Source organism: Anguilla anguilla, chromosome 3 (genome assembly GCF_013347855.1).
Source record: "Anguilla anguilla isolate fAngAng1 chromosome 3, fAngAng1.pri, whole genome shotgun sequence".
NCBI classification, from domain to species: Eukaryota; Metazoa; Chordata; class Actinopteri; order Anguilliformes; family Anguillidae; genus Anguilla; species Anguilla anguilla.
The window spans coordinates 39716207-39739958 of NC_049203.1; the positions used below are offsets into that span (position 1 = coordinate 39716207).

General features: G+C 38.9%; 1 protein-coding gene across 1 annotated transcript in view; it reads left to right on the forward strand.

Moving 5' to 3' along the window:
* The first annotated feature begins 471 nt into the window (after positions 1-471).
* Positions 472-23752, forward strand: part of LOC118223770 (collagen alpha-1(VI) chain-like) — a 35144-nt gene continuing 11863 nt past the window's right edge. Inside the window, exons 1-22 of the mRNA XM_035410741.1 lie at positions 472-747; positions 4391-4520; positions 5139-5339; positions 6456-6615; positions 8118-8231; positions 8408-8428; positions 8521-8541; positions 8809-8853; positions 9094-9147; positions 10501-10545; positions 10689-10715; positions 10988-11014; positions 11144-11188; positions 16197-16250; positions 17841-17903; positions 18187-18249; positions 18607-18660; positions 18805-18840; positions 19023-19085; positions 19403-19465; positions 21952-22014; positions 22340-22402. Of these exons, the coding sequence (XP_035266632.1) occupies positions 657-747; positions 4391-4520; positions 5139-5339; positions 6456-6615; positions 8118-8231; positions 8408-8428; positions 8521-8541; positions 8809-8853; positions 9094-9147; positions 10501-10545; positions 10689-10715; positions 10988-11014; positions 11144-11188; positions 16197-16250; positions 17841-17903; positions 18187-18249; positions 18607-18660; positions 18805-18840; positions 19023-19085; positions 19403-19465; positions 21952-22014; positions 22340-22402 (1503 nt within the window). The 5' untranslated portion in view covers positions 472-656. The remainder of the gene's footprint in view (positions 748-4390; positions 4521-5138; positions 5340-6455; positions 6616-8117; positions 8232-8407; positions 8429-8520; positions 8542-8808; positions 8854-9093; positions 9148-10500; positions 10546-10688; positions 10716-10987; positions 11015-11143; positions 11189-16196; positions 16251-17840; positions 17904-18186; positions 18250-18606; positions 18661-18804; positions 18841-19022; positions 19086-19402; positions 19466-21951; positions 22015-22339; positions 22403-23752) is intronic.

Below are 23752 nucleotides of genomic sequence, written 5' to 3' on the forward strand. Positions count from 1 at the left end.
GCCTACAGGCAACATGCTTTAACTCCGCAACATACTGTATAGTGCTACGTGTATCTCGAAGGATATGCTATAGGCTATGTGTGGGGATGTAAATGTATTGCCCGCTAATATTTGCTACTTGACATTTATAGCAGTAAACATTATAAACTTTATTATTGTTTATTATTAAAACTTTACATTGGCATCTAGTAACCTACGTATATACATCTAATGGGCTGCAACTAAGAACTGTTAAGCAAGCAACAAGAAGCATACGCTCACTTAAAACCACATGCTATACGTGTATATGTAATTTCGTCATAACTTCAACTAAGTTAAATTTAACGTTATTTGTTCGGATCACATAATTACCTGTAAAACAAAGCATAGGAACGAAAAACCTCTCGCAAACAAAATGCTAACCCTGTAATTCATTTACTACAGCGAGAGCTTCGTGACGTTTTCCTCCGCCCTCTTTGCAGTAGAGAAGTTGACATCCAGCTCCCCGGCGCGAGCGCCCGCCTATGGTCCGTCCACTAACTTTGGCTCCTGAGGAATAGTTGTGGATCACTCTGATCAGCTGTTTCTACGTTCTCAAAACGCATTTGTTTTGAGACTCTCTTTTTCCTTTCACTGTTTTATGCACAAAATACATGCATGCGCGCAAATAAGGGACAATGGTTTCAAACGCATATATTTTAGGGTTTTTGTGCTTTTGCTCAATATGGATAGGCTCGCAAGCTCAGTTGGATAGACCCAGGTTCAAAGGTAAGACATATTTATAACTCTACAGTTTTCGTCATCATTTTATTATACAAATAATATTTTAGAGTTTATATTTTGTATGCATATATATGTGTGTGTGTGTGTGTGTGTGTGTTTATTTTGCAAGGTCATAAAAACAAATGCTTACGACAATAAAAAAATTCTATTTAATTTTCTTGTAATTTGTACTTTTGATAACACTTACTCTTCGCTACAATAAAACAAGATATATGTTTTTGCTGTCGGTCACATGCAGGTAAGGAACTGCAACAAATGCATCTGTAATGGTCCATTATATTAGATGGAGTGCTTATGTGAGGTTGTATTTATGTATAATTGTTTAGCCTTATACACAATGTATATGTGTATCAAAGCAAACAATCATTTTTATAATGAAAAAGTTATTTTAAACGATAGTTGGCTTATGTATCTATTGAACAGTGTATAAGCTATTTGGTTACACGTTTAGGAAATTACATTTTGAATATTAAACAGCCTATAGATAACCTAGCCCAGTCATTCATGTACAACTGCAGCAGTTGTAAATGTATCCGGCACGTGATATTGTCCTACCGACATTCCATAGCTTTCATTAATTAGAACTTTGTTGGCACAGAATGCTCCACAAATGGGAACAGTAATTAATGTCAACAGTGAACGGAAGGGCGCGCACTTTGTCAAATTCCGCTCCAATCGGTGCCTCAGTCAGTGCTCTGCCCAGGCTGGAAATTGTAAGCCTTCCATGCTTACAGTCCGTGACTATACCAACCAAGCATCTAAAACCAAGACGTGTGTTGGGATTATTATAGCACATATAAGTGTGTGCTACTGTAAACATCCGTTCCTGCTGGAAAGATTTCAACTCCATAACCTTCGATGACACAGTCTGATGATGCTCATTGGCAGTGTCCTTATACCCATGATATCTCCTAGCCATTCACGATCCACCAAACCTTCCTCTTCGAAGGAAGCTGTTGTCATACACCTGGAAATAAACTTGGCGTATAAATTTCATGAATCACACAACCTGGCCTTGGGGTATTACAGGAGCTATTTTCAATTTCCTTGCCTTAGAGCATTACACATTTTCTCTGGACATTTAATAACTGGACATTTCTTAGTGTAATATACAAGTAAAGAATTAAAGTTTTTTTTTTTTTTTGTGGGACATATTACACTTAGAAGCTATTTATCCACTTTCTATCTTTTTTTAAATAGTCCAATAGTATCAATTTGGGATAACTATATGGCAGATGTTCTATATTATATATACAGTAAGCTTGTGGTATATTTTATATACTATAGTATATATATATATATATATATATATATATATATATATATATATTGGACATTTTGGACAGTGTCACATTTTATGTTGTTTTGGCTCTGTACTCCAGTACATTTGATTTGAAATGAAACAATATGTGGCTAAAATGCAGACTATTAACTCAAATTTGAAGGTCAAAATTTGCATCAATATAGGATTATCAGTGCAGGAATTACTGCTGTTTTTTATACAAAATCACCCCATTTTAGGGGAACAAAGTAACTGGACAGTTGGCTGCTCAGCTGTTTCTTGTATTCGTTTATGTACAAGAAAGCTAACAAGAGGTCTAGAGTTCATTCTAGGTGTGGAATTTGCATTTGGATTTTGTTGCTGTTGTCTCTGAACATAAGGACCAACTAAGTGTCAGTGCCTGTAAAGCTGGCCATCATGAGGCTGAATGACCAGAATAAATCTATCAGAGACACAACCAATATATTGAGTGTGTCAAAATCAATTGTTTGATACATTGTTAAGAAGCAAGAGAGCACTGGTGAGCTCAGCAACAGTAAACAACCTGGTAGACTGCAGAGGACCACTGTAGTGGATGACAGACAAATAAATTCAAAAAGAAAAAACACTTTTCAGCTGTCAACTGTCAAACAGAAGAATACTCTCCAGGATGTTGGCATAGATGTGACAAAGACTACTATAAAGAGAAGCCCTCAACAGCACAACCTCAAAGTCTTATGGACAGATGACAAGTGTATTAACCTGTACCAAAATGATGAAACGAGGAAAGTAGGCAGAAAGAAATTAACTGGTCATGATCCAAAACACCCCCCTCATCTGTGAAACATGGTGGAGGTGCTCTATGACTTCCTGATTTATGATGGCTGCAGGTGCTGGCTCACTTGCCTTCATGGATGAGATAACTGCTGATCGCAGCAGCAAGATGAATTCTGAAGTGTACATAAACATCTTACCGGCTCTGATCCAACCAAATGCCCCAAAACTCATGAGACAGCAGTTCACCTTGCAGAAGGACAATGAGCCCAAACACACTGTGAAAGTAGTCAAGGAGTTTTTCAGGGTCAAAAAGTAGGAAGGAATTTTATTGACTGGCTAAGTCAAACCCCCAACCTGAATCCCACTGAACATATGTTGATATTCTGACAACAAAACTGAATGAAAAAATCCCCTGAAACAAACAGGAATTGAAGATGGCGGCAGTACAGGCCTGGCAGAGCATCACCAGGGAAGATAGTCAATATCTGGTGATGTCTACAGGTTGCAGACTTCAGACCATCATCTAATGCAAATGATTTGCAACCAAGTACTAAATATGATGAATTTATTTAAGATTATGTTTGTTTGTCTAATTACTTTTAGTCCCCCAAAATTAGGGATTAGGTATAAAGAAATACTGTAATTCCTACACAAATGAAAATCTAAATACTTATGGACCACACTGTATATATTTGAGATTTGTACAGTTCATAAAGTATCCATATGACAGTACTGTAGTCATAGTCCCTGTTTATAAGCAAGGGTCTCAGCAAACACTGACCACCAGTGTCATGGACATTTACAAGCCACCAAGTGTAGAGTAGTGACTCTAACAGGAACATATGTATAGTGCCTTGTTGGATCCTGTAGGTACAGTACTGCTGTGTTCATGACACATTAACACACCCCCCGGCTCACCAAATATTGACAATGAAGTTTACTGTGATCCAGTTCCACTCTATTTAGATCTCACTTTGTTGATGTGAATGTTGTTTTTCGCTTCTGTTGTAGCACAATTTACATTTAGAGACTGAGGCCTGGATTCGGTTAAGATCCTTCTTTAATTTTGACTCACACTTCAAAGCAAATGTTAATTCTTTCCTATGAAAGAGCCAAATTGACTTTCCACTTTGTTCATGCAGAAAAAGAAATGGTTTTTATTTATTTGTCAGTTTTGGACAAATGAATAGAATACGGAACTGAGAGACGTGAGCAGCAAACATACTGAAGCCTATTTCAGTTTGTTGATCAATCCTCTTATTCACAGGCCAATCATCTGATTCCCATTTTCATTTATTTTATTATATTTTACGATTTCTTATTTTCTTTTTGTTGAAATATTAGTCTTGTATTATTTTGGTAGTTTTTAGCAGCGTATTGCATGTGTAATGATATTCAGGAATGGCTGATCAGTCCCACACTGATCAACATATGACTAAGATCTCACCTAAAAGTGCAATATCAGTCCAATGCCTCATGGTTTCAAACAATGTGAGCATCATGCCTTTCCTTACACCCCAGTGGTTTACTGCAGTAAGGAAGACAGTGACTGTAACGTGTCTGAAGTTTGGGTTTCCTGCTTTCCCTCAGAGTGTCCTGTGGACTTGTTCTTTGTCCTGGACACCTCTGAGAGTGTTGCCCTTCGGGGGAAGCCCCCAGAGTTCTTCATCAACCAGATCAAAGACTTCACCAAGACCTTCATCGATGAGCTGAAAGACATGTACGTACTGAATCGTGACGAGAAAGCTCTAACACCTGTAAGAGCAAGGAAGTGGTGTCAGCTCCAGGCCCTGAGGGTTTCATTTTTATAGATGCCTGTCGGCCATTGTTATGTCACAATAACTTCACCAAATGAACATGAAGTTCACCTTGAAAATCTTTCCTACATTTTGTGACACTCCTCAGAAGATATTCTGGGTTGAGGGTTGGGTCCATTTGTGGTGGGATAATGTAATGCAACAAGTTGAAGTATTTAATTGGCCCCAGAATAAAAGGCATACTGTTTGCCTTTTGTTTTGATTGCACTGCCTTTTCATTTACCAGACCTACAACCAGTCATCCAGTTCAGTCCCATCTCTGTTCTAAAAGGCTCATGTTAGATTAGCACTCTTGACCACACACAAAGCCTTCAATGAAATGATTGACTTGATAAACCTGGGGACCTTTAGAAGGTACTACAACAGATGATGCAGGGCAGGGCAATGCACTGAAATGGAAGAACACCTGTTAAATCTCATTCAGCTTTTTTATTCAGTATATAATGAAATAATCGCTTTGAAAGTGAAAATAATCTAATGGGCATGTTCTACTGTTTTGTGTCATTCTCTGCATTTTCCAGGCGTCAACCGTGTGACCGATACTTGACCTGGAACTCAGGAGCACTGCACTACAGTGATGACATCGTGATGGTCCATGAACTCAGTGACTTGAACGCTGAGCGTGACACACTGAAGCAGAACATCGACATGATCACCTACATCGGGAAGGGCACCTACACTGACTGTGCCATCAAAAGGGGCGTGGCAGAACTGCTGGGAGGGTGAGTTTCCGCAGGCTGAAGTTTGTGTTCTGGGCATTGTTTTCCGCCGCACAGCCATTTACACATATTCACATACTAAATATATGTGTGTGTGTGTGTGTGTGTGTGTGTGTGTGTATGTAAATGTATGTGTATACATACACAGTAATGCATGCACATATGAATACATGCACATTCATACACACACACACACACACAGAATACAGTATGCATATGCAGATTAGGATACAATGTATGCATACACAAATGCTCACATACTCATGCACATGAACACACATGAGAAAATACACACACACACACACACACACACACACACACACACACAAGCTTACCTATATGCCATTAAAAATATTGATTCAAGAAGGCCTGTAGTGCTTTAACACTGGCCACATACTTGGTTGAACACGGAAAAAGTAAGTGAGTCATCAGTCATCAGCTCAGAACATAAATATCTGAAAATATCTGGAACGGTTTTTCAGGAAAGTAGGAGGCAAACCAATTTTTAATGAGGTGCAGGTCCAACGGATGTAACGCAAAAACAAAACCAAAACAGTAACAGACAAAGACACGCATACATGAACGCATGCAGACACAAAGAGCACCAGTATTTCACACAGACACACACACTTGCACGCACAAAGACACATATGTCTGCAGCATGCAACAGCGCTCAGCTCCGGGTGAATTTGAATCTGAGGTACTCAAAGGTGTCTGTGAAATCTTTCACTCCGGTCTGTGTTTGGTAAGACAGAGGGCCAGACTTGATGCTGATGTGCCAGTGAAATCTTTCACTCCGGTCTGTGTTTGGTAAGACAGAGGGCCAGACTTGATGCTGATGTGTCAGTGAAATCTTTCACTCCGGTCTGTGTTTGGTAAGACAGAGGGCCAGACTTGATGCTGATGTGTCAGTGAAATCTTTCACTCCAGTCTGTGTTTGGTAAGACAGAGGGCCAGACTTGATGCTGATGTGTCAGTGAAATCTTTCACTCCGGTCTGTGTTTGGTAAGACGGAGGGCCAGACTTGATGCTGATGTATCAGTGAAATCTTTCACTCCGGTCTGTGTTTGGTAAGACAGAGGGCCAGAATTGATGCTGATGTGTCTTTTTTGGCTTCAGAGGCTCCCATTATCATCAGAACAAGTACATCGTGGTGGTGACGGATGGACACCCTATCACAGGCTACAAGGAGCCCTGTGGGGGGCTGCAGGATGCAGCCAATGAAGCCAGACAGCATGGAGTCAAAGTTTTCGCTGTTGCAGTCTCACCAGACCAGGAGGTAACTGGACTTGGGTGTATCGGGAAAAAGACATTGTGCTGAAGGGCAGCGGCAAACAGGATGTGGGGATGAGCTTCAAGAGTTTGGAATTTGCCAATATTAGAGGAAACAGCATTGAAAGATAAAACATATAATGACCTTAACCAGAAAAGGGCAGAGCTTCAGTCTATCTTCAGTGTAGCAAGAAAACCCTGTTTTATTGTCTATGGATATTTTTTGTTTTTCCAAAGTAAAAGTACAACACCTTTTTAATGTCAAAACACTTTTCAAAATGTTCAAAATGGAAATGTGTAATCTTTCGGTTTTGGATGCAATGGGTTTTAACATATTTCTAACTAAATAATTATTTTCCATCACTGTACAATTTAACTGAACAATTACTTTATTGTACATTCCTGAGTTTGTATGTAGAGCAAACAGTTAATATTTTGTGCCTAATTTTGTATGGAGCTTTTTTTGTGCAGATAACAACATACAATGGAAATTAGACAAACTAGAACATCAACAGGGTGGGAACAGTTGTAAGAGCTTCTCAAGGTGATGCTGAGGGGTAGGACAGAAGAGTCCCCACAGTCTTCTGGCACAGAGTTAGTACATCACATACACAATGTAAATACTGTACAAGTGATTGTGACAATCAAAATTTGAAAGAACTTTAGATAAATGAATAAAGACTAAATGTATTACAGAGTCTAATATTGTGAGGGAACAGCAGGGATTCCATCTTTAAAAATGTGTTACATAGCAATTTAGTTTCACATGGCAATTTAGATATATAATGGTGGACAAAGCATTCTGCAAACATTGTGAATAAAATTACATAGTGAGCTCTATAACATTTGGGACAAAGACATTTTTTTCTCTTGATTTGGCTCTGTACTCTGTAATTTCAGATCTGTAATAAACCAATTCATATGACGTTAAAATGCAGATTCTTAGCTTTTATTAAAGGGTATTTATACATTTTTGGTTCACCATGTAGAAATTACAGCACTTTTTATACATGACCCCCATTTCAGGGTACCATAATGTTTGGGACCAATGGCTTCACAGGTGTTTCTGCTCAGTCAGATATGTTCAGTTGCTTCTTTAGTGCGGGTACAGGAGATCTTTCAGTATCTAGTCTTGATTCTTGGCTTTTGGTTGCCTTTGGAGTCTGTTAATGGCATTTGTCAACATGGGGTTCCAAGTTCAGGGGGATTTTAGCATTTTAAACATTTTTTGTCAGTTATTTGGGTTACAGAACCTATTCATATTGAGTTACTATAATCGATCATAGGAAGTCATTGAGTTACCTTTGCAGAACAATGGGGCATGGTGTAAATGAGTTAAAGGTTAATTTCACCCCTGATACTGAAAGCTATTAACATACTTGGAGGATTAGCATAGAATGATCTGGATTAGCAGCCAAGGTCCTTGAGGTGGATGGCAGGATCTCTGTTTGAAAGGAAAATTTTAAAATTAAAGGTGATCAAAGCTTTTGTATTTTACTCTGTCGACAGGATGCCAGGCTGTCTGTAATAGCCACAGACCAGAACTACAGACAGAATTTCACAGCTGCAGACAAGGACATGTCCTCCCCGCTCAGAACCATCCGTACCATTGTAAACTTGATTGTAAGTACGGCTTAACTCTAGCATCCATCTGTTCTTATCTGCCATTTAGCCTTTAGCCTCAGTTTTCAGCATATCTCAGTGATATTATGTTCCCTGCGATTTGAACTGTGCGTTTTGTAGTTTAGGGAATACTGTACAGATAAAGCTGACCTGGCTCTCTTCTTTCTTGATTTCAGATCAATGAGACAAAAGACGTGGTATGTATGCTTCCTTCATTTGTTCTGTACAGTTTTTATCATTGTCCTTACATATCACTGTCCTAATTGTCACCTCTTGCTTGTCTTTACAGTGTTGTTCCTTTGATTGCGCAGTAAGTGACTCTATTGGTTATCCTAGCAGGATTTCCTGTTTCATAAATGAGAACAGAAAATAATTTATTGTTGTATTGTAATTTCTGGTATTTCTATATATATATATATATATATATATATTCAAAATAATAAATATATATATATATTTATTTTTTTATTTTTTGTTTTTACATTGAATTGAATACCTCTAAATTTTTCCTGTAACTGATGATGTATATTACATGTCTTGCATTATGTTATCACTTATCAGTTTCATGTGTTTTCAGGCCAAAACTGGGCCAAGAGGGCCTGATGGGGATCCTGGATCCAGGGTAATTCAGACCACACATATACTAGACATCTATTTAAATTAAAGAAATGCTACATGTATAATTTTAATTTAGAGACATGCAGCATATACTTCTACATTTCAGTAAATTCCACACATATTTATACTGCTTCTATGCTTAAATTATAGACAGACAGCATGCAGAGGTGCGGACATGTTACATAACATTACATTACATGGCAGGTCTAACTCACTAACTCACTGAAGAATGTTTTCTCATCAGGGTGAGTCTGGCAGGCCAGGGATGCCAGGAGAAAAGGGTGATTTCGGAGAAGACGTGAGTACCAGCTGCCAGAACTGTGCCCCACATCCAATCACACAGCTCCCCGTGCACTAGACATGTAACAAACAGTGCAGTAAGCAAGGGCTATGCGATATGCAACTCATTTTTTTAATTCATTAATTTTTTACAACTGTTTTCACGAAAGGTTGCCAAAAATCTGCTAGAATGTCAGGTTTACTATTAACCCACATTCCCCTTGCACATTTCCTGTGGCATTCCTGTGCTTGTACAGAAAAGAAGGAGGAAGACCAGCACAATATATTTCACTGAAAGGCTTTTGGGATTGTGCTCGCCCACTTAATTGTCTGATATTTCAGATATCTGATATTTCAGATGACTTCTCAGAAATTTCGGATAACTTTGTTATCGTAATGGAAGTGCTGCGCACGTCAATCTTAAATATTCTGGCAACCACAGCACCCACACTTGAATAGTTTTTTTTTAAATTCAGCCTCATTACACCATAGAATGGATAAATAAAGGTGTAAAGGTTCATTTTTAAATGCTTGTTTATATGTAGAACAACAGTCATTGAAAATGACATAGTTTTATTCATAGCCAAAAATGTGCCAGGTTAATCAATCGGAACAAAAGTGTTCACAAATACTTATCCAGGTGAATCATTGGGAAGTAGGGGGATGGCAATGATTTCCAAGCAGCTTATTTCTCTGGCAAGTTTTCTGAGAAGTGTTCCTGAAACAAAATTGATATTTATTTATTAACTATTTAATTTATTTTTTGCAAAACACTGTTACAATGGAAATGGAAAGTTGCCATAGCTTGTATTTATTAGCGTGCACACTGTTTTTCACGAAAGCAGCCCTAGTCTTCTGTACTGCTGACAGATGGTAAACAGCAGCCAGCTTCTTAAAATGGTGCTTAACCAAAAAAGCACTGTTCTGTTCAGTCTTTGTACCATGAGGGGTGGGGGTCACTGTAAGTAACGCCACCATAAATGGCACTGTAATATAGCTATGTAAAAGTGTCGCTGAAAACATCCCCATAACTTGTCTGTCTTTAGATAGCTGGGGTGAGCTCCAGTGCTTGTAAACTGTGCCACGGCCTTTACATTATTGTAGTAATATAACTGTCACCTGTGTACCCCAAGCCAGCAATCACATTTATGAGTATTTAACAACATGGAGAAAATGGGATTGCCTTGCACCATGCACCATCTCTAGACCCGGAAGGGGATACTTTTCTAAACGTAAGATTCGTCTGGGAATACAAGCAGAATGACGTCATAGAAACTTTCTGATTAAAAGGAGTTGCATGGACCTGTGGTTGACTAATATCCAAGCTATTATCCCGGCTATACCGTCACTGAAAGCCTTCTCTGTCTTACAGGGAAGACCAGGTGACGCAGGACCTGTCGGCTACCAGGGCATGAAGGTACGACCCTCCTGTCATTTTATTTTTTGCTTTCACTCATGCATCTCTATTATTATTATTATTATTATTATTATTATTATTATTATTATTCTTGCATCATAAGCTAAAGATCTTTTAAACAAACTGTTCTTCTTTTTCCACAGGGAGACAAAGGAATTAGAGGTGACAAGGTATGCTTAATTTGCATTTTTATTATTGTTCTGTACCTGTGAAAATTGTGGTTAAAGTCATGTATGTGCTGTCAAATAGTTGGCCTTGTGCTGAGCTGAATATGCAGCATGCTCTTGAGTTTATTATGTACTGAATGGGATTGACATGCTCATGACACATACATAGATTTAACTACAGTGCAGTGTGTTTTAATAGCATTGTCAGGAATAATGCTCCTGTTCTGTCCATTTGCTGTATTCTTTCAACTGAAGTTTGTCCTATCTTTGCCTAGGGAGAGAGAGGTCACAGAGGATTCAAGGTGAGACCACATATCATCCCTGATTGGCCTGTGTAACCTTCTATCAATTCTCTGTCCTATTCTACGTTCTCTGTCCAACAAATGTGTGCTCCATGTTCCTGAAAACCCCTCCTCTTTCTCCTTCCACAGGGAGACAAAGGACAGAACGGGATTGATGGAATAGATGGACGCAAGGTGAGTTCTACAGACTGTGTGGTGAAATAGTTTGCAATATATGCAGGCCTAAGAATGCCTAGTGTACTAAAACGTATACCAGGCAGGGGCATGCGGACAATTAAAAAATCAGCCCCTCATGGGCGTGGCAGCATACCAAAAAAAAGAGATCACAATCACAGAGCCAGGGAGACACATAGCTGTGAGCAGGGGAACTGTGATCGCACGTAGTGATTGTGAGGCTGCAAGAAAACAGAATGATTTGTGATATATCCTGGTCCTTGGTGTGCTGCTGAATTCAGTGTCCCTGTTTCCCCTGCATACTCCCCTGGTACTGCGCTTGTACTTATTTCTAACAAAATTGTGTTGCTCTCTCTTTTGCTATGCATTCTTGACTTTCATGGTTATTGCACGATAACGTCTGCATTTCGAAAAAATAAATACATTTTAAATAATTAAACAGATCTGGTAACATTACAGTAAAGAATGTAAATTGGTGAATAATGATGCAAGGATGGTTACTTGAAGGGGAACAGTATTTTTATCGCTGTATCATTCAGAACTTCATGTTGTATTTCTAATTCTCTCTAAGCCTCTTGTTACTATTGATTTATTATTAATAGTATTATTTCTGATCAGATTCTGTTAATTTTACAGAGAAAACAGGGACGCTTACTAGAACACCTTTCTAGAAGTCTAGGTGATAAGGATATTGGACTAAGTGAAAAACAATTATGATCAATCTCAATGAAAGCAAACTTTCCACTAAAAAAGTCAAATGTTACTGTTATCGACATGGCAACTTCGTGTAGGTTATGTGCCAAGACAGACATATTGAAATATGAATTTGACAAAAGCAAATATACTGTATTTGTATTGCCATATTTAAGTGGTTATTTAGAGACAATTTAATGTTTGTATATTATATTTTAGATTAGATATGAAATACCCTGCTCCCCACGACAATGTCCACACACCCCTGGTACTGTTATAGGCAAGATTTCACACATTCACATCTGAGTATTGCTGACATTGGCACAGGGCTTAACTGTCCCTGATTTTGAGCAGAGTCAGCACCAACTTTGCAGGAATTGGCCCAGAACTCTCTGGCTCTCTGAATATTCAGAGTTAACACCCTCCCTTCCTTCCTTCATCCTTTAAGTGATCTGACTGAGGTTGAGGTTTCTGCCATATTGTTTTGATCTATCCACCCCCTATAGCTCCAGAGAAGAAAGAAATAAGGATGTGACTGTAGAATTTTTTTGCACATATCCAGTGACAAAATTGCCATTGTGACAGGTTGTTTGCTCATTATATCACCAGCAGGTCTTCAAGTGAATTATTCCCAGCAAGTTTAGCTTCCCTGTCTGCAGTTGCTTATTAGCTTGTCAAAGGTATATCAAAATGTATAAACAGTATGTTCATTTTCTCTGGGAATGGTTTACTGATTTATTGTCAGTAATCCACTTTAACTGAAGTCCCAGACTATTGCAAGCTGGCATTTGGCAACTCATTAACAGGACATTGAATGTAAACAAACTGTGAGCTCTATATTCTTTGAAACAAAGATATTTTTTCTTTATTTGGCTCTGAGCTCCACAATTTTAGATTTGTAATCAAACAGTTGACATGGTTAAAGTGCAGATTCTCAGCTTTTGTTTTAAATAAACCATTTTTTTTTATTTAAGGGTATATTTATACATTTTGGTTCCACCATGTAGAAATTACAGCACTTTTTGGAATACATAGTTCTCCAATTCAGGACACCATAATTTTTGGGATCAACAGATGCTTCTTATTAGTGAAGTGTGTTCGCTTGCTTCCTTAATGCAGATATGAGAGCTTTAAGTATCTAGTCTTCATTCTATGCTTTTGGTTGCCTTTGGAGTCTGTTATTGGTTTCGTCAACATGAGGACCAATGACAGTCAAAGAAGCCAATATGAGGCTGAGAACAGTCAGAGACATAGTGTGAAACCTTTCGGCTTATCAACTGTTTGGAACAAAGACAAATGGCAAATAGAAGAAAGAAGAAAAAAAGAGGTTGTGAAATCGCAAGGGGCCTGATAGGGCAAGGAAGGCTTCTACAGTTTGTGGATGAAGAATTCTCACCATAATGAAGAAAAAACCCACAAACACCTGCCTAATAGATTAAAAACACTTTTCAGGAGGCAGGTGTGGATGTGTCAGTGATGACTGCCCACAGAAGACTTCACAAACAAAACTACAGAGGCTACACTGCAAAATGCAAACCACTACTTACTGTAGCTGCAAAAACAGCCTATTGGATGGTGCTTCATTCTACAGCAAGACAATGACCCCAAACATACTGATAAAGCAACAAACAAGTTTTTCAAAGCCAAAAACAAGAAAATTATTCTGATTCCAACTGAACATGCATTTCATATGCTGAAGAGAAAACGTAGCCAATTAGCCCCAAAAGTACAGACTTCAAACAGTCATTGCATGAAAAAGGTATATGTGGCAGGGTACTAAATACGACTACTTTCATTTACATATCATTAATATGTCCTGAATGGGGGCTTGTATAAAAAATGCAGCAATACCTACATGAAGAAACCAAAATATAAAAATATCCTTTAATAAAAGCTGAGAATCTGAACTTGTGAATTGTTTGATTAAAAATTGTGGAGTAGGGTCAATTTTTTTTATTTTTTATTCTTTGTCCCAAACATCATGTAGCTCACTGTATGTTTTGCGTTCTTGAATCCTAAAACGTCAGCCCTGGTTAACAAGTACATGTGGGAAAAGGATACAACAGCAGAGCTCTCACTTAGAGCCAAGGACAATACACATATTTTACTACATGGTGCTAGTCTGGGACAGAGACTAGCCAAAAACTATGGACCGCAAATTTATTAACAGTTTGGGACTGCTGTGGTAAAGAAAAATATAGATGGTTTTTGTACTGGCAACAGAACACAGAAGATCATTTGTTCTAAGAATAATAAAATGGCTTTTCTTAATGAACTTATGCATAGGCTTATGATATCTAATATCATGTTAAATACAAATAATATTGGAAATAATATTATATACTTTCTCTGTTGTATGGGAATCAGTGGGAGTTTCCAAAAGCCATATTTTTCTGAAAAGTCAGAATTTGGAATGGAGGTACACAGAAATGATAGTTTCATGATGTTTATCATGGTAAAGCCAGAAACCCGGAGAGAATGAAAGGGTATATTCAAGACAATCTGGTATCGTCAGAATGCAATACCGGAGCAAAGCTAAGTTTGGCATCAGTTAAATGACCCTGCTTAGTAAGAAAGCCTCTTCCACAGTGAGGACCTGCAAAACAGCAGTACGGATTTGTCATCTGCTTTAATGGCACATGTTTTCTGAGAAGATAAAAAATGGCCTTGGAGATATTCTCATCAGCTGTGTGTTTGGTGCCGGAAAGATGAAGGCCATGTTAAGAAGAACACCATGCCCTATTTGAAGTATGGAGTTGGACCTGTTTTGCTTTGGGGTTGTTCTGCTGGTCCTGGAGCTCAGAATAAAGGGAGAGAGGGATTCTGAGGATATTTAGGGTCAAACACCCTGGATCCTCCTGTTAGGGTATTCCAGTTAGTTGAAAAATCACATTCAGCATTTTTAATGATCAAAAAAATTTAATAATGTCTACAGGAGAAGGCAATCCCAACAGAAACTGAATATACTGAAAATATATTGAACTAAATTATGTTATCAAGTTATTTCTACATGTTCCAATATATGGGCAAATATACTGCAAATATATTAATACTGCATTCAGAGATTGCAATATATTACACTGGTGTAAGATATATTTATGATTTTATTTCCACATAATCACAATACATTGCGGTATATTCAATTTTTTAAGGAAAAATAAATGTTCTTCAGTGGCTTTTAGTAAATCCCAAACCTGGTTTGAATAAAATTCCTGAGCTCTGAAATGGAACTGGAAAGCTGGAGTAATTAGACCAGGACAAGCAGCCAAGATCCCTTCTTGAGGCATGGAAAATGACACTATTGAGTGACTATTGATAATAGTGTCTGCTCAAAAAAAAAAATAGTACTAGTATTATTTTAAACATTAATTGAAAGCATTACTCTGGATAGTATTGTTTGTCATCATGTCACTTTAATGTAATTTTTTGAGAAAAATAATTTCTATATTATTTTTTGCTTAATTCATTTGCTTAATTAATCTTACATTTTAGTGATGGCCTGAACATATCTGAAGGTGTTATAAGAGCTGTGTGTTAGAAGACAGAAACCAAAAATAACCAAGAATATAGCAGAAATCCAGCACTGAAAAGGCTATGGAATAAAATTGTAATTGTGAAAGTGTGTTATGTACAAGATAAAGTTCAAAGGCATTCTTCAGGAAGTAAAAAACTGTATCTTTTTTTTTTTTTACTGTTTTACCATATAGTAAAAAACCTTTGTTCAATTGACAAATTGGAAAAGGAATTCAAACCAAAAATATGGGGGCCCTATGTTCAAGGACTATAAAAAAAGATACTGCCCATATGTAGTGGGACAACAGCCTTAATATTTTCATATAGACGGTAGTAAACTCACTTTTAATTCAGTAATTTCTAAAATATTGCAGTGAATTTAACTTCCCTTTGACAAAATATATTATATCCAGCAGTGCAATAAACTTCCATATGATACAGTATACTGTATTTCTCTACAGTCCATAAAACATCTGTGTAATGTAGCACATTTGCTTGCAGTGCAGTATATTTCACTGTTATAAAGTGTATTTCCCCGCTGTAAATTAAACATTTCTGTTATAGTGTATAATTGCAGTGTATTAATCTTTCCCCTTATTCAGTATATTTCCCCCACCATACATTAAACCTCCCTGTTATACAGTGTGCTATTTTCCTGCAGTGCAGTATATTTTTCAGAGTGGACCAGACCCCGAGGGTCCCCAAGGGGTAAAGATAAAGAGCTTAGCATTACTTGACCATTTTATCTATTGAAAGCATACTGATCTATGGTATATTTAAATGCTCTTCTTCTTGTCCTCAGGGTGACCCTGGTTTCCCAGGCATGGCTGGCTGTAAAGGATCCCCTGGGCCAGATGTAAGTGGGTTTTGTTTAAAGTGTCTCCTAGGTGACTGCTTATTTTACTTGCGTGTGTTTTTATGAACACTCAGCGACATGTTGCCAGCCGTCTCTTCTCTGTTGCCATGCTTCAGGGTACACAGAACAGATGTTAATATCACCTGTCTGGCTGGTGGTTTTTCTAAACATAGCTTCGGATGGAGGACTGCCCATCACTCTCCTTTCCTAATAATTTGTCCTTTTGGCAGGGTAATGCAGTACAGTACTTTATACTTTCAGCAGCTTATTCTTTACTGTACCAAGCCTACAACGTTGGAGGTATAAACCTTGTTCCCTGACCATTATGTGCTAAACTTTTAATTAAATATGTTGTGTTTATTGATGCCCTTAAACTGAAATAGGTGGGCTATAGTACAGTCATTGTCAGCTCTCATACGAAAAAGGCTGGTGTAATATGCAGGGGAAAAAAAGAATAATAATTATGTCCACCTGTTTTTTATAGTGCGTGTCAACTAAGGATTTAAAATTTTCCTTACAATCCATATACTCCTGGAGTCCTCATAAGCCCTGGATTGGCACAATTACCTCACTAGTCCTGCAGTTAGTGGGTAATTATGACCTTCATAAAAGAAATGTGTTTTTCTAGCATAATGAGAGAGAGGAAAGTATGGACGGAATGTCAAACAAAATAACCTTATGAGTACACCAGTATCCACCTGAGACACTGCAGATAGATAGATTTCATACTTCATGTTCCGCACAGTTGTCAGGTGCCTAAAACAATGTATCTGCGATTACAATAAAAGAACATCAACTATGGATTTGTTGCATGGTGACAAATAACAAGGATGAATCATCTCTCAGCGGGTCACAAAAGAGCTTTGAGCTGTTGATAGATGTCACCCACAATCTGACCAATGAATTTCTGAAGGCAGATATTTCACTAGAATAACTGGATACATGCTAAATTACATGCATTTTCCAATAAGCATGTAATCAATCCTGCAAAACGACATGTATGTGGTCACCGACAAGTCAATAGATGGTGCCGACAAATATGTTTCACATGTTTTAATTTAATTTATTTGTATTTTTGTCATCATTATTTATTTATTTTTTGTTGACAAACTTTTATGCATTGTTCAAGCAGAAAGTTCCACTATACAGGGTTTCTAACGAACAAAATAGCAGAGCAAGGTTCAGAACTACAGTACCAATAAAATGGGGCTGGTACAAAAAAAAGAATGCTATGAAAAAGTAACTCTTTTAAAATTCATCATTCGAATGATTCACAAAGAGAAGAGGCAGCCCAATTGAATTCCAGCCATAGCTGTTGGACTGGGACTGAGGAGCATCCCTCATAGCTTCCTCACAAAAGTAGGAAAGAATCAGTCTGGGTCCAGTCAAACAGCATCTGGCCACCAGCTCAAGGGAAGTGCCCTTCCCTATCAGACAAACATTATTAAATCTGATTTTCAAAAGTCCAAGTGTTTGTATGCTTTAATTACTTCCTCTCATTTTATAACATCACAGACACATGGAGGATATGTCCTTCAAGACATTCTATTTTAATTAAAATATCTTATAAAATCTTCTGTTGACTCGCAGGGATTTCAGGGGGAACCAGGTCCAAAAGGAGACCCAGGGTCATATGGCACCAAAGGAGAAAAAGTAAGTATGAAGCACGATTGAGTTGTGCTAATGTTGTCAATTTTTTTAGCATGTTGGTGCGGACGAGACAAAGTGTTAGACTGAGCATTAGCTTACATAAGACAGTATGTGGCACAATACTTCTGTTGCACCATAAATGCATGACGGAAACAGGTTAACATTTGGTCCTTTGAAGTTTATATATTTATTTAGGGGAGATCATAAAACAATTTGAGTGCCTGGGTTAACTGGCTGCTTTACAAACCAGAGAATATAAATATAACCTCTGTGTTTTGTCTTTCAGGGAGATCTTGGGAAAGACGGTGAACCAGGAAGACCTGGAAATGATGGTCCACTCGGACCAATGGTAAATAATAAATGTCATATGTGGCCTCTTGGACCAAGAGGATTCTCTCTGTGTGAGGAAGGAAGCTAGAAGAATCATTGCAATTTGCTTGTAAAATGGTTTGCTAATTATCAGTGGCAACACATTAGGCAAGGACGGTTATGCAGATTAAATTCTAATTGCTGTGTAGCACTAATGCTATGTCATTAGGTGGCTGTTTTTACAAGTAATTGCAGATAAGAGCTTGATAAGTCTTTATAGTTTCTCTAGTCCAAAATGTGTTTGGCTCACTCAGCCAAATAAAAACCTGAAGTTTGGAGTTCAGCGTAGTGTGTGTAAGTTTGAGATCAAGCGGTTTCATGTTTTGTGTCTTTGTAGGGAGACAGAGGACCACCGGGTGCAAATGGAGACAAAGGAGAGAGGGGTGATGATGTAAGGTTTTTCATTATTCTTCATTTCTTAATTCCATTTTGTGGCATCATTTTAATGGCACTAACCATGAGTTTTCTATTGGATAAATGTGAGATTCTCCGTCTATGTGCAGTGTCCTGAGTGAAAATGCTCCTTATTTTTCAGGGTACACCAGGCCCAGATGGACCCAGAGGGGAAAGGGTAACCTGGACATGGTCTTCTAAGCAGCTTAGCATTACTTTACTACAGAAAATGAAACTATTGAAAATGTACTAATCAACCCTAGGTCCATCTTAAATTTGTAAATGAGTTTGTATTTGTATGTATGCATTGATTTCTATTATCAATGTGATTGAATGGTTTCTGTGCGTGTTTGTTCTTAGGGAACACTCGGGGAGAAGGGGGAGCAAGGTTCCCGTGGAAACCGAGGAACCAGAGGAGAAGCTGTGAGTATGCTGACTCTAAGTGGATGAGTGGGTCCTCTCTGAATCAAAGTCGGTGGCTCCGCTGATTCTCAGTGCAAGGGTCAGCCTAGATGTCACTGCATGTATGTGTCTATTAATAGCTCTAAATGGCATATCGGAGGTCTACACATTTGCAGAATTTTGTAAAACACGTTTTGTCGGTCTTATTGTATTTTTAAGTGCTCGCGATTTAAATTAAATGTGTGAAATATTAAATGGTCTGCCAAAAATCTATCTGAGACCCGCCTCCAGGTTAATAAACCCTCGCATTAATAAAAATGATACTTTGCTTTCTGCAGGGTGAGCCAGGACCCAGAGGTGAACAGGGTCGGGAAGGGACATCAGGGCCCAATGGAGAGCCGGTAAGTGAAGACCCTACTGTGTGTAGGCCCTGAGGAATCCCTCAGGATTGAGTAATAGCTGGCTCAGCCTCAGGGCATGGAACCAGAGTGGAGCCTTTTACAAGTCTCATTATACATGTTCTGAAATCATCCATTTTCCTGTATAGAAAATCAAGGACAGGTCGTGAAATACAATAAATGTTCACCGGAGAGAATGTGGATCCCTGAGTAACTTCAGATGAAACTAAACAAAAAAAAGAAAGCCTTTGTATTAACAAAGGTCAAAGGACTTCTGAGAAAGGTCAGGAGGCTAAGAAATACAAAGAATGTTTTCTTGAGAGTTGAAGTCATCCGTCTCCTTTGGATTTACTGCAGAAATGAAAGAAGAGAAGGATGAGTGGATTTATGAGTCCATTTGGCTGGTGAGAGGACCCAGATGGAACCTATTAGATATATCTGGCCTCGGATTGGCTCTCGTGTCAGGGATTGGCCAAAAATGTACCATGCCAAAGGGCCTGTCCTCCATCTTAGAACAGTGGTCCAGGAACACCTCAGCTGATTTCACATTCAAAATGTGCCTGTGCACAAAGACAGACAGACAGGCAGACAGAAAGACAGCAGCTGGAGTTGGTGAGACTCCCTTCACCACCATTTTGTCTCATTCTTAGCTACTGCACATGGCCCCTTTAGGCCCTACCACTTTATTTTGTGCTCTGACCAAGAAAGCACCAGACCCTGTTTCAGACTGCAGATCAGAACTCAAAAATTCACCTGAAAGATACATCTACTTGACAATGTAAGAATGCATTTGAATCCAATACTAGATACTACAGTACTACACCACATCTGCATTTTGTAGAGATGCTGTAGAGTACAGTAACACATCTGTATTTTGTAGAGATGATGGAGAGTACTACTAGTACCCGCCTGCATTTTGTACAGTGTGCTCTGTGGGGATTTCTCAGGTAGGGTGCCCCGTGTGGTGATCTGAAGGTGCTCCCAGGTAGCTAATCCCATGCAGTGTTCATGACACTCTGCAGCTGTCGCAGGTTCCCAGGGCTCTACTCAGATTGCTTCCCTGCAGTTTAGTCCTACACGTCTTCAAAGGCATATGCCAGATGACTGATGGCAAACTCATGATCTCAGTTCCCTCCTCCTCAAATCTTGCCTTCACTCCTCTCACAGTGACAGCTGGCTCCAATTGTGCTGTCCTGCCCCTCAGAAATGTTCCCAAGAAAGGCTTAAAGTCGATCGTACCACAGGCAAGAGGCATACTTCAGAATTTCTATTTATAGAGGGCATTAGCTTTTTGACTGCCAATCTCTAAGACCAAATATTAAAAGGCCGGTTATTCGTTGTACAGTTGCTGTTCAGACTCTGATGTCTCAGTATGAATGGAAGACTTGTCCTGGTATTTAGTGTTTTCAGTTGAATGTGTAGTTAATTTGGAGTTATTTCATTTGAACTTGGAAAGAAACTTCTATGCATTGGGAGTCCTTTTTTCCAGCACAATTGCCCTGCCAGGAGATAAATCCAAATAAATGGAGTGCTTGGAAACTGCATATGTTATGAACACCTGACCTTATGAACAAGCCAGTATTATGGAAAGACCTTGGTTACTTGTTGATTTCCCAGACCAAAATCAAAGTTGATTGTGCCAGGATTTGGCTGGCTGTACTGTTGCCGGTTAGTACATTCACGGTCAGGAAATGAAAATTTGAGAAGCAGTTCTTAAAAAATTAGTATAATATTTGGTTAAGCTACTCAACAACAAGCATTTGGAAGTTTGAATTACAGTACATCCTGAAAGCCTGTATTATTCTTCACTTTACAGTACGGTGGTTCACTCTAGTCTTGTTTTTTATAGAGTTCATCAACACATTTGTGGAATTTTTTAATAACATTTAATTAGACTGTGTGTACACATTAGAATTAAAAAAAAAAATTCACCTCTTTCTGTCTCCAAAATGGAAATGACAACAGAACGCCTTTTGCCACCCACAGCCATGCAAAGAGTACAGCACCTGAAGTGTGTGCACTCCTCTAGATTCACTATCCACTGGCTATTTGACACACAACAGGCCGCACATTACAACGGGAGAGAGCGACGCCAATCAAAGGGGAGACAGAGCACTCGCTGATAGCAAATGTTAGCCTGTGGGTGGGGCTAGCTGCACAGCCAAGGCCTGGATGTGCGATCGTAGAGCCCAGTCTGCACTCACACTGGGCACCCTCACCAGCAGAGCTTCTCAGTATTAGAGTTAGAATTAGGAAAGTCTTGGCTGAATTTTTACACTTCCTTGGGGGGATCTTGGTTGTGTTGTGTGTGTGTGTGTGTACATGCGCATGTGTGTGTGTATGTGTGTATGTGCATGTCTGTACACACGTGTGTGTGTGCGTGTCTGTACACACGCATGTGTGTGTGTGTGTGTGTATGTGTGCAGGTGTGTGCATGCGCATGTGTGTTTGTGCACTCGTAACTGAGTTTTGTACCGTTCCTGTGACAGGGTGCGGCTGGCCGGCCGGGGGCGATAGGATACCGGGGGGACGAGGGAGCCACAGGACCAGAGGTGAGAGTTACTGTGCAGCATCACAGGCAAGCCTGCATTCACTCACATAGCCTCAGTCACCCTGTTGTGTGCTGAGTCATTCCCCAATGCTCCACCCTCACATGTGACCTTGCTGACTCAAATAAAAGTTGATTAGTGACCATAGGGTTGGCGGTAGAGGTTGCCAACTCAACCTCTCCACCTATAAGCACACAGGTTTCTCTTTAATTGAAGCTCAGCCAGCATGTCTGTATCTGAGGTGAATGTGTATTTCTTGGCTAATCTCAGAAGAGTCATACACATACACATATATATGTTTTTCAACTACTCACTCTTTCTGCTTCAGGGAGCCAAAGGACCAAGGGGAATAAAAGGCGCACCAGGAGACAGGGGTGTGATTGGTGAGAGGGTGAGTCATATCCTACCTTTGCCCATATAGGACAAGAGGGATGCCACTCAATAGGAATAATTGGCATAGTCTCAGCTAATATCTGGCTGTTCACGACATTCTTGAGAACTTTTAATCAACTCCATCATAGTACAGAGCCCGCAGATACAGATACCGGTCATCTCAGTGTGCTGATTGTCCTGGTTTGGGAGCAGTGCTTTTGATACATTGGATAATTCTGTGGAAAATATTACTACAACGACTAAAAAACAGAGTAGGATAAGTTGAAACAGTCTTTCGATGGTTTGAATTGGGGGGCTGAGGAGTGGCTCATACATGGATGAGCCCCAGTGTCTCGGATGAAATCCCTGCCAGTGCTGGTAGTTCTCCATACCAATGAATCTACAGACGGGTATAGTCGGTTTGGGGTCCATGTTTCATCATGCTGCAGTGACACCCTGCTAGTCGATTAGGTGCTTGTGGACTGAAAACCAAAGCCCCATATGACAGGTTTTTCTCCACCCCCACTCTATGCGAGCTTGGGTGTGGTCTGCGGTGTGAAAAGTGTTTTGGAGGAGTGTTTTGGAGGAGAAATGCGGATGTCTACGCTCTACCGAATTGGCAGTGGATTGCAATTGGACATGATCAGCCCCACATTGGGCGCCAATATTTTTTTTAATTTTTTTTATTTGCATCTTACAAACAGAAAAACGTTTTGTTCTTTTGGTGATTTCATGGTATTAGAACTAACAAAGCAAGATCAAACAGGGCTCAGATGTTGTTGTCACTGTAAAAAAAAAAATAAAGCAATTTTATTCTTTTATTTTCTTTTTTTTGGTATTCTGTGCTCCTATCTTGGATTTGTAGAAATAGTATGTCTTTCCATAGCTATGCTGAGAATATTCAACTGTGTGCAACTGTGGGAAAAGCTGTTCAAGTGAGGCCTTAATTAAATGTCTGTATTTTTGATTTAAAAAAAACTGGATGTCACAATTTTTTTTTTCAACAAAAATAAAACTGAAGCTATTTTCATTGATCCCAAGAGGCAAAGAGTGTTGTTGGTATGGATCCAATTTCTTTATTTCTGAAGTTGAAGTCTGAGTTTTGAAATCTGGGGGCCATCTTAGACTGATTTTAACTCATCTGCACATTTAATGTCAGCAATCTACAACAGAGTTTAATTTGTAATTTTCATATTTTTAGTACCTTATTGTTTCGATTGTACATTCAAATGCTTACACAGCATTTTCACGCTCAACATATTTCAGAATACCTTCTATCTTTATGTTAAAGAGCAAAAAAAATGGAACATTGACAGTTTGTGGTAAAACTCTGTATATTTACTGTAATTACAGTCATTGCTAAGCCATT